At 35.4% G+C, this 15508-nt stretch overlaps 1 protein-coding gene across 1 annotated transcript in view; it reads right to left on the bottom strand.

Annotated features, from left to right (window-relative positions):
* CSMD1 (CUB and Sushi multiple domains 1) overlaps positions 1-15508 on the bottom strand; it is a 1186176-nt gene that overhangs the window by 235552 nt on the left and 935116 nt on the right. Inside the window, exon 23 of the mRNA XM_084516291.1 lies at positions 8307-8463. Within this exon, the coding sequence (XP_084372417.1) occupies positions 8307-8463 (157 nt within the window). The remainder of the gene's footprint in view (positions 1-8306; positions 8464-15508) is intronic.

The raw sequence follows: 15508 nt of genomic DNA, 5'->3' as shown, positions 1-15508 counted from the left end.
TCTAGGGTAAGTCCCATGTGATGCTGAAGGGCATTCAACATTACAAGCCAACAGTCCTTCTATGAAAAACAGGGGAAAAGTGAAAACTTTTGGAAAAAATCCCAGCTAAAAACAGTAAATCCAAGTGCACATATATATAATGGCAAAGTCTATGTGTAATGGCTTCATAGAAATAGATTAGGAAAAAAAAAAAAAAAAGAGAGAAAAAAATCAGTTTGAAGGTTTAAAGAAGGTAAAAAAAAAGTTCTGTCCTTCAAGACACTTCACTGAAGTATTCATTGAAAATGTATGTTCCCATTAAGCTCTCAGAAATAATGCTTCAAATATGATCACCTTTGTAATATTAAAGTAACATAATCTTTAGGCCAGCACTTCTGAGATTGTGAATTTAGTTGAAACCTGCTAGCAAATTTCAATCGCATGCTAAAGCTAGAATGCATACATCAGCAGACCAAAACCAAATATTCTTTAGAAGCCTACCACATTACCACAAATCTTACTTTCATATCCTAAAGATATGATTTGAATATAAATGTAAAACAACACATGCATATGGACTTCTATGGTGATCTCTGCTGAACCATCTCTTTTTTTTTTCATCTTCAAAGCACAACAAGATTTTAAAAAGCGGCTCCTTTATTGATAATAGATGTGAATTACAGCAGGAAAACTTAGTGGTTTTACATCAGATGAGAATCTGGCCCATACAAAGAAAAGTGAGGAGTCCTTCAAAGGGTTACAACTGGCAATTATCAAAACAAACCCAAACAACCTTTATCAAATTCTATTTTTTACATATTCTAATACCTCTTACAAAGTCTCTTTTTTTTCCTTAATTGAAAATGAGAAACAGTAACCTTCTTCATTCTAATTCTATGCACAGAAGGGTAATACAGTGATTTAATGATGATAACACATAACTGTTGGGTACGAAATAGAATGCTTTTCTTTTGAGATGTTCAGAAAGCTTTTTCTTTATTTTTTTTTAATAGGTTATTCATGTTGTGCATGTATATTTACAATACACATATTTTAATTCAAAATTGGCTTTTACATCAAGTTTTTTGGAGAACCCACTTTAATAATCATGGACTATCCTGCCTGTACTCCTATCACAGTATCAGTCCTGTTCTACTTGTTATGTCTCCCGTTCCCCATTGCTTTCCAACTTTCTTCTTACCATCAGCCACAGTTTCTCGCTTCATAAGCTTGCCATGTTTCTTGGGCAGCTTGTCATGCTCTCTTCCTCACCGTCAATGGAAGGCAAGGCAAGGCAAGGCAAGGGAAGATTCATGCCAGCTGCCCTGGCTGTGCCACCTTGTCCACCCCAGCCTACTTGCTGAGAAGGTTTTGATGACGTGCAAGCATTGTTCAGTAACAGACAAAACACTCATATTATTAGCACTGTTCTAGACAAAAATCTACCACACAGCAGCACCATGTGGGCTACTACTACTACAAAAAGACTCCAGCCCAGTCAAATCTAGTACAGATAGACAAACTATCTCCAAGCCAGTCCAGGACTGCTAATTAAAGTCCACAGGTGCTAATTAAAGAAAAATATTTTGGAATGCTCATTAGTTGTGCTTACTCAGCTAATATCCACCTGTCTAAAAATTATATCTTCACAAATTCAAGGAGATTTTCCTGAGATTGAAAAAAGGCAAACTGAAGAACAAATGTCAACATACCAGCATTTTAATCTCCAAAGCATGGGATAATATAACTCTTCAGATAAAACGTTAACACAATGCTTAAATTCACTAAACAAAATATTTCTCTTATTTCCTGACACAGACAAAACCAAATAAAAACATAAATGCTAAATTATTTGATACCTGTTTTGTTCAATTTCAGAAGTCTCATAGATGATCAAAACATCTTGTGGTGAAAAGTGGTAAATGACCTTATGACCTTAATAATAAGGACTATTATAAGACCAACGTATTCTAAGTTCATATGTTTTGTTGTTGTTGTTTGTTTTTTTTATTTTCTTCCTTCTTTAATTTGGGGTTCTTGGAACTTTGGTTGCAGGCAAAAACACAGCATGGGAACAAGCCACTCACTATATATCTCTCCGTATACTACATGTGTACACAGGAACAGGTAGGTAATAACCATGTTAACCCTTTGTTTTTATACAGCAATTTCTTATATATTAATTGTATCAAACTGCTCTCAGATCATACAATTGGATACTTTACCTGTTCTATGAGATAGAACCATGTAGAAGAGTAAGTAGTTAGTGAACAGGTTAAGAAACTGAAAAATGAGTTTCATTCTGCACTGAAGAAACAAAACAAAAGTAAAGACAATAATGCTTTGAAATTCACCACAATAGAAAACCCTAGAAAAGAAATCTGTACTGAAAATCTTGAATGATTATTTCAGAATTTTGTTGTATGCTTTGAAACTGAACGAATGCAAATTCATGCTTATCTTGTGAAAGCTTTGGATTTTCACGGAGTACAATTTTTTTAAAAATGCTTCTTTATCATGTTCATATGAATGGATGCATTATTCAGTGCACAGGAAAAACATGGCTTTGAGAATGTGGCTGGTTTATGTCAGTATTGAATGAACTGAAAGCAAAAGGCAGGTACCCTTCAGGAAGAATAAATAAATAAATAATTAAATAATGACAACATAAACATTCATGTTATTAAACAGGCTATCATAGTTCAATTGCAAGAGTAAATTACAGTTGAAATTGAACCTTTCTTTTAGAATTTATCTTTTTTTTTTTTTTTTGGTCTTGATTATGCAACTTTAACTTTCTTTTCAAATAGTTTTTTTGTGGGGTTAGTCACATGACTGTGCTTCTTGAAATTACTTGTGAAATATATGCATAGGCTGAGGTATGTTCAGTTAGGTATTTTTTAGCTTTTGTTTGTTTCATTTAATTTTATCTTATGTTTTTAGTGCAGTGCATGAATTCTTTTTGGAAGAGATCTTATACACCGATTAGTTACTGAAAGGAAACTAAAGAGCCTCTTTTCATTACTGGATTGTTCTGCTCAGCAGACACAATACAGCCTGAGGCAAATCCACTAGATTTCTGAATCTGAGCCTGTTTGCATGCAAGGATAATTGACTGAGTTTGCAGTTTCAGAACATTGTTTTCACTGACAGTCTTTTAACATTTTCAATTACTGTAGAATAGGAAATGAACTGAATTAAATTTCAGTTGAGGATTCTGTTAAATTAATTTCCAGATTTAAAACATTTATATAAATTTAGATTATGCTAATTCAGACTCACCTTCCATGTTCCAACTTTCACTGTCCCTTGAAAGATAAAGAAATAGCTAACATTTATAATGTAGAATTTAAACTGAAAATAAGAATGAAGCTTTTACCAGCAACAGAATTATATGAGTGCAAAACCAGTGCATCATGTGAGACAAATATTCCACAATTTCACTTTTCAATCTGAAAAGTCTATCTTCAGACAAATTAAAGGAATACTGTAATAAAGTTAAGGATACACATTAAAAATAGAGGATTATAAATGCAAATAAAATATTAAAAATTCATTGAAAAAATAAAAATCTATCCATGCACAATCCTAAGTCTGTTTTCCTTTAGGGAAACTACATGTAAACTGATGCAAATCCCATGGAATTGAGCACAGTTTAAGGGCTTGAATTTTGCACACTCTTTTGGCTGACATGATATCCACCCAGAATTCTTTTTTTGGTGAGAGAAATGGTCATGAATTCAAAACTGATAGAAAGCACCATTAAGTTAAGATCTGGGTGTACATAGCATCCACTCCAAATGTTTTCCTCTGAAGACAAATCCCAGCTGAGAATTTATCTAGCCCTCATTTCCACTGTAGCAATGAATTGCAGGAAAACATCTAATTTGAACTCTTCAGAAGGATACAAATCCTCCTGCCAAATGTTCAGGAATTAACACAGAACTTCATTTTTAATCCAAACAAGGGAATGGGGAACAGAAAAGTGAAAGACCTTCAGAACGTTAAAATCTAGCTACAGAGTATACCACAAATCTCTGAATGGTATACATGGTCAGACTTTACTATAAAATTTGTAACTAGTTCTGCATGTATTTTATGCATGCAGAAGTCTGCTGTGAGGTAGATCATACTGCTGAGTGACCCAGTGCAGCCAGGCATGTTCCTAAAGATAATATGTCAGTATTCCTGGGCCAGATGGACCCTTCCACTGGCTCAGCTCAGTGGACTCCAAGGCTTACTTTGCAGATAAGTGAAGCTTTTCCTTCTATTATATTCTGCACAGGACTGAGGAACCATGAAATTGCCATAGAGAGGTAGATAAGCTGCTCCTTAGAGTAGATGTATGGATAAGAACAGACAGCAACTTCATGTTATCTCAGACAGGCAACTGCCAACCCACAGAACTTGGTAAAAACCCTCAGGTCTCTGGAGAGTCCAAATACCACTTCTACATAGTGGTAATGTTCCTTACACATCACAGCTCAGGGATACTTCCTGAGGACATGGGTGGATGATAACATGAAAACAAACACCTATCTTCAAGCACCATAAGAAATTAGTTTTGAGAGTTCTAGCCAGTACTGTGAAGACAGTCTTTACTTCTCAACTTTGTGGGAAAACACAGAAAAATGTTTTACTGATAAATTGATAGACAGGGATTTGGACAGGAAACAGTCTTTTTCACTGCAATCTTTGTTTTGAGATGCAGGGATTGTCTGACGTGCTTTACCTATTTGCTAGGAATTTTGGATATGTAAATAAAACAGCAATGTCTTTAAAAGAAATTGTGAAAGCAATTTTGGCATATAAATTAAGGTGCACCAAATATGACACAAGTGAAATTACTGTACAAGTTATCTTCTCAAGGGTTAAGAGTGACCATTGTGAACTGTAAAACTCCAAACAAAGCACAGAGTAGTCAGCATTATACAGTACTCAGAGTGTCAGAGAGTAAAAGTATACCTCCCAAAGTATACCTCCTATACCTCCCAAAGTATAAATCTGGAATTATGAAAGAAGAATTGACATGTTGTCATCCAAACAATTAGCAGTCACAAAAGTTGGTTGTGGCTACAACATTATGTATAAACTTTTATAAAATTTTATAATTTTTTACACACAGATTTCTATTGATGTCTTAGAGATTTAAAACCATCTTAAAAGCCCTTTTTTTGTTCCTTGGATTTTTCACAGACTTCCCCTGATGGTTAAAAAGAAAAATATCTAAAGGGAGACAAAGAACTTAGCTATTTGTGCAAACTCTGTTTAAAAGGAGTAAGAAACAAAATAAAGGAAAATTTGTACAACTTTGGCTACATTTTTAAGACTAAAATGATGGCTTTTATTAGAAGACAGTCTTATTTCCATGTCTTTGGTATATAAGACATGTAAACCAAAATAATCTATCGAAACCTGACATTAACTTAAGGAAAAAACAAAACAAAACAAAACAACAACAACACTTCAGTCTCATAAAGCTTTTGTTATAATTTCTTCAGCACTGAGATATGAGCATTCACCAGAGTCATTCCCTCTGACACCAGTGTAGCTGTTGTACTGAACAATGAAAACAGTCTCTATTATTCATTACAACCTACTTCCACCCTAATTTTAAGGAAGCAGCTTTATACTGACTTGTCTTACAGGAAATAGACAAATTTTCTTCTTTGTTCCTTTTGTTCCTCTGGTAGACTCAGATTCAGTTATTGTGCAAATTACAGTTTCATTGACTCTCACGGAGCTATGGCCTTTTCCTACCAATCTCAGGCTAAACTATTAACAAAACGTAACTGTCTCAGTCTTTTTGAATCAGAATTTCCTTAAACACAATTACTATTACTTTATTCCTCAGTCAAAATATTTCACATCTTCTCCAAACAGTTCAGAAAGATTACAGATTGCTTCATCATCCAGTCCAGTAAAAAAATTCTCTCTGCCCACTGTGCTAAATCTATTTCCTTGAAATCTTCTTGTAGTTATGGATCACAGAATGAAATTACAATAATTTTGTTTCCATTCAGTATTGTTTCTAGCTTGAAGCAATCTTATCTATACATATATTGCACATTTCATTAGAAATTGAATCCTTCATAGATTTTCTTTTAGTATCTTATATTCTAATTTCTACAATTTTATACAAGCCACTCAGACTCTGGATTTATAGAATTCTGTTTTATTATTTCAGTAATGAGATTCTGAAAACAGAAATGAAGATTTCTCTATGCACATTTCTGTTCTCATGGATCATTAGCTTTTTCTACTGTCTTATCTATACATTTAGTATCATCCACAGAATTCAGAATGTTAAAAAAGATAGTATTGTGCAGAACTACAATAGTAACCTTTTAGTAAGTCTCTTTAATAACACGTTGCAATTGTTCTAAAACCCAAACTTCACAGCTGCACTAATATCACTTTCAATAGTATTCATGAGAAGAAAAGCACTATAAAGGCAAACAATTAAAGGTAGCTGATATAGCCCCTCCAGGCAGCCAGAACTAAGCAACCATATAGACAATGACCAGAATTGATTTACTACTAGCTTTATTACACCGTCACTTTTCCTAACACTCTTCAGCCTTACAGTATTTGTTATTCACCAGAATATATATCCCTTATTTCCTTCAGTAATTCCACATTTTAATAGTCCTTTATTTTTTTTCTTTGTTTAGTAATCATAAAGTATCTGGCATATTCCTATCTGTTAAGCGATGGAATAAACTGCAAAATAATCTCTCCGGGAAGTTAACTCCAGATATAATCTATAATTTGATTAATTCAAACAGATAATTATCATTTTGTTTGATGTCCAAACACAAAACTAATGTTTGTTTAGAAACTGCATTGGAACTGCACCAAAAGATTAAATAAATAAATAAATAAATAAATAAATAGAATCCCATCCAATAATGAATATAACTTTCTGTTATAATCTTCAAAATATTGCTTGGAGTGGAATCTTTCCAAAATGGGAGTCAGCACTGCAACCAATTTTCAAAGAACCCCAAAATAATAAATCTTATGAATCTTATGATGGTGAAAAGCACCACACTACAGTGTTTGGAAGTAACACTGAATATGGGTTGTTTTTACAGTCAATGTAATCAGATGGTTAGATGGTCACTACCTCACCAATGTGTTGTCTTGAATTTGACTTCCTGAAAATACATGTGAAAAGTAGGTAATTACATTGTATTTACAAATGGGGATTGTCTTGTGTTAGAACAGGCAAAACTCATTACAGATAAACATTTCAACATGAACTGCAGCAAAATGAGCATAAATGAGGAAAAACAAAAGGAAGAAAAGGAAAAGGAGAAAGATATATCTCATTAAGATCTTCCCTGTGTATGCAGTTTTGTTAAGATTACTGTTAGAAGACTGTATCAAATTCTGTCTATGCACTTGCAGATGTATGAAAACATTTGATAGAACAGAAAAGAAGAGATTCAAAACTAATCAAACAGGCATGGGAAAAAAAGCTCAAAGACATGAAGTATATATTAACATACATAGAAAAAAATGGTACATGACAGTAAGAGTTAGAATACTAAACTGAGGCATAACAAAATCTAGCTACTGGATGCAGAAATTAAGCAAAATTCTATCTTCAAATAAAGTGCTATTTCTAAATGGTACATGAAACTGTAGCAGGATTTGAAAGAAACTCATTCATCTCCCTTGAAATCAGAACCCTTAAAATATTGTTTTTAAAGCAAATGGCTTAACCCTTGGAAAGATTCTACAGTCTGTATAGACAGATCAGAGTAGATATGCCTAGTGGTTCCTTCTGGATTCTGAAACATAAAATGAAAGAAAAATACTTTCTAGATTAAAACAAACATACAAACAAAAACCACATGAAGGATAGTATGATACTATCAAATTTATCAGGCAGAGCAGAAAAACAGAAGAGAAAGTGATTTCTGCTTATTTTACAGCTGACTCCAATCCAAAAGGAAGCCAGCACATGTATGAAAAAGAGCTATGATTCCATTTCTGTGCCATAGCTCCTTCTAATACTGTAACAAATTTGAAGTACAAAGTGATTCTCTGCTCTGCAGTACAGAAGATGATGTAAAAGGCAATAAATTGAAGGCAAGGGTTACTTGGAGATTCCTTGAAGTCTCAACTAAACATCTATTTATATGTATTGGAAACAAGCTAGTTATCCTCTAAAAATTCACTGTTCTGCCAGCTTTAATAAATTACCCTCAGTCTGTGGGCTGAGTGTATGACTTGTGCAAACTTCACTCTGGTCCTCACAACCAGTCAGGACATTACGAGGTTAAGAACCCAGGCATACTTAATTGTAAGCTACTTACTTGTATAAGTGAGCTGAAATCCTTGGTCAGTGTCAGATCCATTGGTATTAAACTCTATCCATAAATGGTTAGAGGTGCTGTTTAGGATAACTCCCATCATGTCATTTTTGGTGAAGGCTCCCAATGAGCGGGAAGAACTGTCTTTTCCATCATACACCTTGTAGAAACGAAATAATAGTATGAATAGTATGAAACTGGATACTTAAATATTTTAATCTAAATATCTGAAAAACTTTATACAACAATTCCAAAGTTAGCTATGCATTGGAAAAATCTTGCGGTGTATATATTGTGTTAGCAAATACATTTCTTCGTTATGAAATTCAGTGAAATACAGAATATTGTCACCCTTACTGTGTTTCTTTATTTATTTATTTTTTTTTCCTCTTTTTCAGTTTTGTTAGTTCTTCTTGAAGGAAATTAGTATTTATATGCAACTCTGTCTTCCGAGGTTTCATATCCTCACATTATTTTTCATGATAACTCACAAAGGTTAATAGAAGTATAATTTCTAAAATCACTATTGAAGTAATGCTGGAAGAGGCAAACCCCATTCCACTTTGTTCTTTCCTTCCTGGAGATATCAAAAAGCGGAACTGAAGTATTAAAGTCAATATATCACTTTTTATTTCAAACTATGAGCCTGCAACATTTTTTGTTTTACTGTAGGTTTTAACAAAGAAAGATAAGTTTTCAAAGAAATATGTGAGTCTCTTTCCAAACTAAGTGCAGAGATGTTCTTATTTACTACGTTACTTTATCTAAAAATGTCAATAGAGGACAAAAATAACAAATTACCCCCTGTCATTTTGATTGTTCACCAATACAAGACAAGAACGAAGAGCTGGTATTGATTAGGGAATAGAAAATTACTTTTGCTTATTGGAAAACCTTAAAAGAAATGAAGTCCCAAAATAGTCCTCTGTAGTTTTTTGTCCCCAGATGAATTTAAAAACCTGATTTCTTCTTTAATTTAATTAAATCACCTATACTTCCTTATGGAAAAATAGACAAATACAAACTGTTTCACCCTTCAAGGCATGTAACATTCGTGGATTCTTCTGCAGAAGTAATGAATCTGAACAGTTGGTTTCTAATGTGAAGTGAAAGATAATTTACTCTGACCACAAATGTCCTACAATGACTAGATATTTAAGCTTCAATTACAGTAAACATCTAAGCTCTGGATCTTCATCTCTTCATTCTCAGACCTTGTGTTATACAATAAGGATTTATCTTTATTCCAAACAGAAGTCAGTGACCCACTTAACAATCCAAATTCCTGCATTCAAGTCACAGAAACTTCTTCCTATTTTAATGTTCAGCTAGATGTAAAAACAAAATTTAGAAACCCATCTTTAGAGATGACAAACAATTGCAACTACATTTATGGATGATAACCAACTGTTAGAAGCAGAGCTATCTTCCCAGTGTAGAAAATATGTAGAAAATGTCATCAATATGTTGATGTCTTAAAAGAAGCCTCATTCAAATCAATTGCTGCAATTAACAAAATAAAATAATAAAAACAACATGCATAAAGATTTTTTTAATATGAAAGCACAAATTTTGTTTCATTAATATACACAGACATAAATAACAACCTTCCTTCAAAGAAGCTTCTGAACAATAATAAATTGCACTAGCCATTGTTAGAACAATACATGTTGTCCTTATTACTAAGGCAAAGATTGTCTTATACCAGGACAAATAGATGAGTTATTGCAAGTCACAATCAATTGTAATTAACACATACTTAGCATACATCTCTTAGCAGAAATGACTTCAAGCTGTGCTAGCAATATCAAAAAAAAAAAAAAAAGCCTTCAAACTCCTACCACTGTCCTGGGCCATAACTATAGATCTATCTCACTGATTGATTGCACTTTATTTATCAGAGCTGGAAATCTATTTTATAAAATAATTATTATATAAAATAAAATAATAAAAAAAATCACATCATTTACTATGCAGAAAACACAGATATTTTACTTTGTTGCAGAGATTTACTAGTTTCAATGGGATGATGGACTTTTAATTGTAATTACTAGTAAATGCTATCTGAATTAAAATAAAATTGATTTTCACTTGTTTTTAAAAGACGAAAAAATACCATGAATAACTACAATTGTTCCTTAGACATCCTGCTCCAATGGTGTTCTACCTCATTGACTTTACAGATACTCTTGATGTGTGAGGATCAGCAAGTTAAATCATATTCTCTCTCAATATTAATCCAGATAAAAATGAAAATGCCATTTTATGAAATAAAAATAAGAGGAATCATGTGAAAGCAGCTGTGAAAAGGAAGGGACTATTTTTAACTGGTAACACTTGTCCTCCTGTTGCCAACATTATAGACATAACTCAGTACATCTCTATACTACTAACTGAAACTATCATTGAACAAGTAACAAGAATTGAATTCAGCTCAACCATTCATACTGATAACTTGTTTGAATTGTCCCTGGAAAAGTTTTGCTTCAAGCCAGGCTGCATTTTCCCTAACAGTTCTTGGTCACAGTTTGGCAATTAGCGTGGGCCAAGGTCTATTCCCAATAGGCAGCTTGTGTGCTGCCACTGTGTTCTGATGTATGGAGGAGATAAACCATGTGCGACTGCCTCCAGAGCCAGAAAACATTAATAACTGGTACAGACATTGCCACTATAGGGCACATGCTTAATTCATGTAGGAGAAACAATTTCAAATATAACTCACAATTACCAAGTACTGCTTTCTGTGCCATGGAGGAAACTCAAAGATATTTGGCCACATAGCTTCTGAAAGACATGAAATTATACCCTGGTTTTAGTGTTGCCTCTAACAAATTCATGGTGATTGAGTGATAAAGATATCACCAAATGAAACCATTTTAAAGAATTAAAAAGTTTCAAGTAGTCACTGAAGCAGAAAGATGAGGAATCTGAAGTGTCAGTCAGAAAGAATGAGCTTTAAAATACTCAGCTGACCCAGACACTCAGCTTAGCTATTCACCTCAAAATGGTGCCTCCGTTTCTATTTCTTTTAGAAATATATATATATATATATTTTTTTAGAAGTCAGAAGTTCTGACCTCTTTCCCCCCAGTTCAAGTTCAAACTTTTTTACATCTATAGGAAGCTTTGCCTATAACTTACAGTTATTACCCTTGCAATACATTGCAAGTACTCTCCTTGGAATCATTTATCTTGCCCCTTCCTCATGTACATAGCCTTATGTCAGAAACACTTTTGAAAATTATGTTATTCCCTATGCACTACTTAACTTCAATATTTAAATGACTCTTCAGTTCATACTTGTGCCAAGCAAACCTAGCTAAACACACACAGTTGAAGCTGTTTTTACATTTTAAAAGCATGTAGGAGACAGAGCACAACTCTGTGCCAGAGCAGGAGACAGGCACAACTTGATTGTCCACACAGTATTTATTGTTAGTACATCCTTGGCACTCATTTAATACAGGCCTACTACCACACTCACAAATCTTTTCTGAGAAAGTGATAGCCCAGGAGATGCATAGGCCAGGGACTGTTTCCAAGAGGAAGTTTAAGTGAACCACCTTGTTTTGTAAGATTAGAGATTTTAATGTTATGGATGTATTCAAACTGTAGAACTTGGCCTTGGGGGCAGTAGAGAACAATCGTGCCATTGTTTAGTGCACTAAGATAAATGAAGCCAGGACATTCAGGGATGCTCCATTTCACCTAAGTATTTGTGAGGAGCTGAGAGGTACATGCTTGCTCTGCTGCTAGGTTGAAAATATGCTGGCAAGAAGAGAGGACAGTGCCACTGTTACTCACGAAGTACAATCTCCCAGTAATGGCGCTAATGTACATGCATCTGCTGTGGGATGTAAAAACAGATACCTGAAGGAGAAACAAATGCTGGCAAGATTTTCTTAAAATCCAGTTTCTCTTTTTGATAATAAGAATAAATTACTTATAATTAAACTCTGCAATTTTCTGCATCTTCCTATATATGTTCCCCAATCTTTTTATTAAATCCTCATGGAATTCTTTGCCTTCTTACCTCAAACAAATAGTGATATTACATACTTTGTAAGACATTTGTGGAGTATTGACCTTGGCATTGCCAGGTTTGTTTCTCAGATGTTTCTTTTTCCCCTCATTACTCTTTCTCACACACTGCTGAGCAACATTTTTTATCTTTTCTCAAATACGTTTCCCAGAGGTGCCTCCATCTCAGTTGCTGGGCCCAGCCGTGCCCTGTGGTGGGGCCATTGGAGCTGGCTGGAACCTGCTGTGTCCAGCACGGGGCAGCCCTGGACTCTCCTCACAGAAGAGCTCTGCAGCCCCCCAGCTGCCAGTACTGTGCCACGGATGCAAAATGCAATAGTATATAAGCACTTATTTTCTTCAAAAGTAGAAAGATATTCAGGTGGGAAAATGTTCTGTGGTTCAGCACAAGGTTTATAAATATTCTGAAGACTCAGTGCATCCCTTGCAAGCTGCTTGAAAGGCAAAAGTCTTGGGGCTTTCTTCTGTGCAAGCACAAGATAATGTCTGGTGATTATACCATACTTTGCTCATATTTATGTACACAGAGGAAAGGAAGCAAACTTAAGAATTCTGCATCTCTGCCAATGCTTTGGGGTAGGTAAGCATTTGGAGAGTGTTATAATTTCCCAGTTGCTCAGACTGTAGATCTGGTCAGAGTACATTAAAATTTATTTCTGTCACACATGCCAAGATCTACCTCACAGACAAACCACAAAAGAAAAGGAAAGAGACTAGATGGTATGTATTTGCCTAAACCGTGCTATAAGCAAAACAAGCAACCACAGTTAAGATACAATTCTGAAGCATCTTAGGGAATTAAAATAGCATGTTAGCTGAGACTGAACTCATCCATGCTGAAAAATGAGGTGCTGTAGTCCATATGGTATCTCCCTTTTTCCTCACCCATATTAAAGAGACAGATTTCCTTGGGAAAAAAAAAATAATAAATAAATAAATAAATAAATAAATAAATAAAAGAAACTACTTCTTTACATAGTGAACTTTCAGGATTTATTGTCGCAGAACAGGTATGTACTATCAATTGATCTAAATGGCTAACAAAATTAAAAGACAACAGGTCCATAACAGATAACGAACAGAGCAAACAGTAAAATGTGGTCTAACTTAACCCAACAGCTGTGGATGCTGGGGAAACCTAAGGGGAACAGAGCACAGAAAGTGGTAAGGCTTGCTTATTTTACCCAAATAATACCTTCTATTACCATTACCAGAGAAGGAATACTGAGCTAGATGGACCACTTGGATAAACTCAACTAGGTTAAGTTTCTAAGATAACTGGCATTGTTTTGGAAAACAAAATTCTTGCTGGCTTCCTCTGCTAGGTTGCTAGAGTGTTCTCTGCTTTCAGCTAGCAGAATTTAAATAATCAAAGAATATCTCTTCTTAGTGATAATCAAACAGTCAGCATCATCTCCTGATGCATGACAAAAGCATTTCCTTCAGTCTTGAAGGACATCTTACAAAGAATAGCTAAAAAAATAAGAAACTGCATGGACAAGTTTTCATAATCTGAACGCTAGTGATACCTTAGCCAGGCTGCCACTAATATAAACTAAGCAAGGACAAACCCCCAAACATTAACATTCAGTTGTATGCTCTATTTAACCTTCAGCACATTTTTAGTCAAGACTTTGGCCTGCTCCAATTGTCAGTCTTCCAGACAATGTCTGGGTAAGGTTTGGGAGCTTGCATAGATCGAGGACTGATTCCCATGGAAGTATATACAAGCACATCCTCGCATGGGAGTGGAGACAAAATAGACATTAGTTATATAAATGCAGGCTATGGAGAGGTTATTGGGGAAGACAGTTTAGTTGTGTAGATGGAGATTGTGCTGTGCTATTTGCTTCGTATTGAGAGAACAGGCCTTGCAGTTCAGACATAACCATAATTTTGCTGTTGCTTGCTTTGGATCCTCAGGAGTAATATGCTAACAGATTTACAAAAGAAGAAAGTATGTGACGGATTGCCCTGAACAGCTTTCTCTCCAGCAAATCTTTCTTACATCTCCAGGGAATAGCTCTAAGTATGCTTGACATAACTCATGAAAAGTTCTGAAGAATAATTGAGTTTCTTGAATTCTTGTTTAGGGTTTTCTAATCTTTTTTTTTTTTTTTTTTAATTTTATTGCGGTTCAGGTAGTCTCTTAAATTGTTTATAAACAAAGCTTCTCAGAGACTTAAGTATAGTATCCAAGCAGTTCAGTGGTCAGTTAAGTTCTTCTGTGTCTGCCGCATCTATTCATGGTTTTGTGGGATCTGTGCTACCAAACCAGGGAACATGGGAGCAAAGGACAATACAGACCACATATTTTGCCCACTTACTCAATTTTCATTGATCTAAAATGACACCTACAAACTAAGATCATAGAATCATAGAATATTCTAAGTTGGAAGGGCTCCGCAAAGATTAAGTGCAACTCCCAGCTCCACTTAGGATCACCTAAAAATCAAACCATGTCTAAGAGCATTTTCCAAACACTTTTTGAACCTCAGCATGCTTGATGCCATGACCACCCTGGAAAGCCTGTCCCAGTGTCCAGCCACTCTCTCAGTGACAAATCTTTTCCTGATAGCCTGACCCTCCCCTGTCCCAGCTCCATGCCATTCCCTCAGGTCTTGTCGCTGTCCCCAGAGAGCAAAGCTCAGAGCTTGCCCCTCCGCTCCCCTCGTGAGGGAGCTGCAGGCCGCCATGAGGCCTCCCCTCAGCCTGCTCTGCTCTGGGCTGAACAAACCAAAGGAGCTCAGCTGCTCATGGGTCTTGCCCTCTGGATCTTTACCATAGAACTTGCAGTGTTTCATACAGAATCACAGAATCACAGAATTTTCTAGGTTGGAAGAGACCTCAAGGTCATCGAGTCCAACCTCTGACCTAACGCTAACAGTCCCCACTAAACCATTTCCCTAAGCTCTACATCTAAACGTCTTTTAAAGACCTCCAGGGATGGTGACTCCACCACTTCCCTGGGCAGCCTGTTCCAGTGCCTCACAACCCTTTCAGTGAAGAAGTTCTTCCTAACATCTAACCTAAAACTCCCCTGGCTCAACTTAAGCCCATTCCCCCTCGTCCTGTCACCAGGCACGTGGGAGAACAGGCCAACCCCCACCTCGCTACAGCCTCCCTTGAGGTACCTATAAAGAGCGATAAGGTCGCCCCTGAGC

This window comes from Aythya ferina (assembly GCF_964211825.1).
Source record: "Aythya ferina genome assembly, chromosome: 3".
Classification (NCBI taxonomy): domain Eukaryota; kingdom Metazoa; phylum Chordata; class Aves; order Anseriformes; family Anatidae; genus Aythya; species Aythya ferina.
This window is presented reverse-complemented; position numbering and strand designations above follow the sequence as displayed.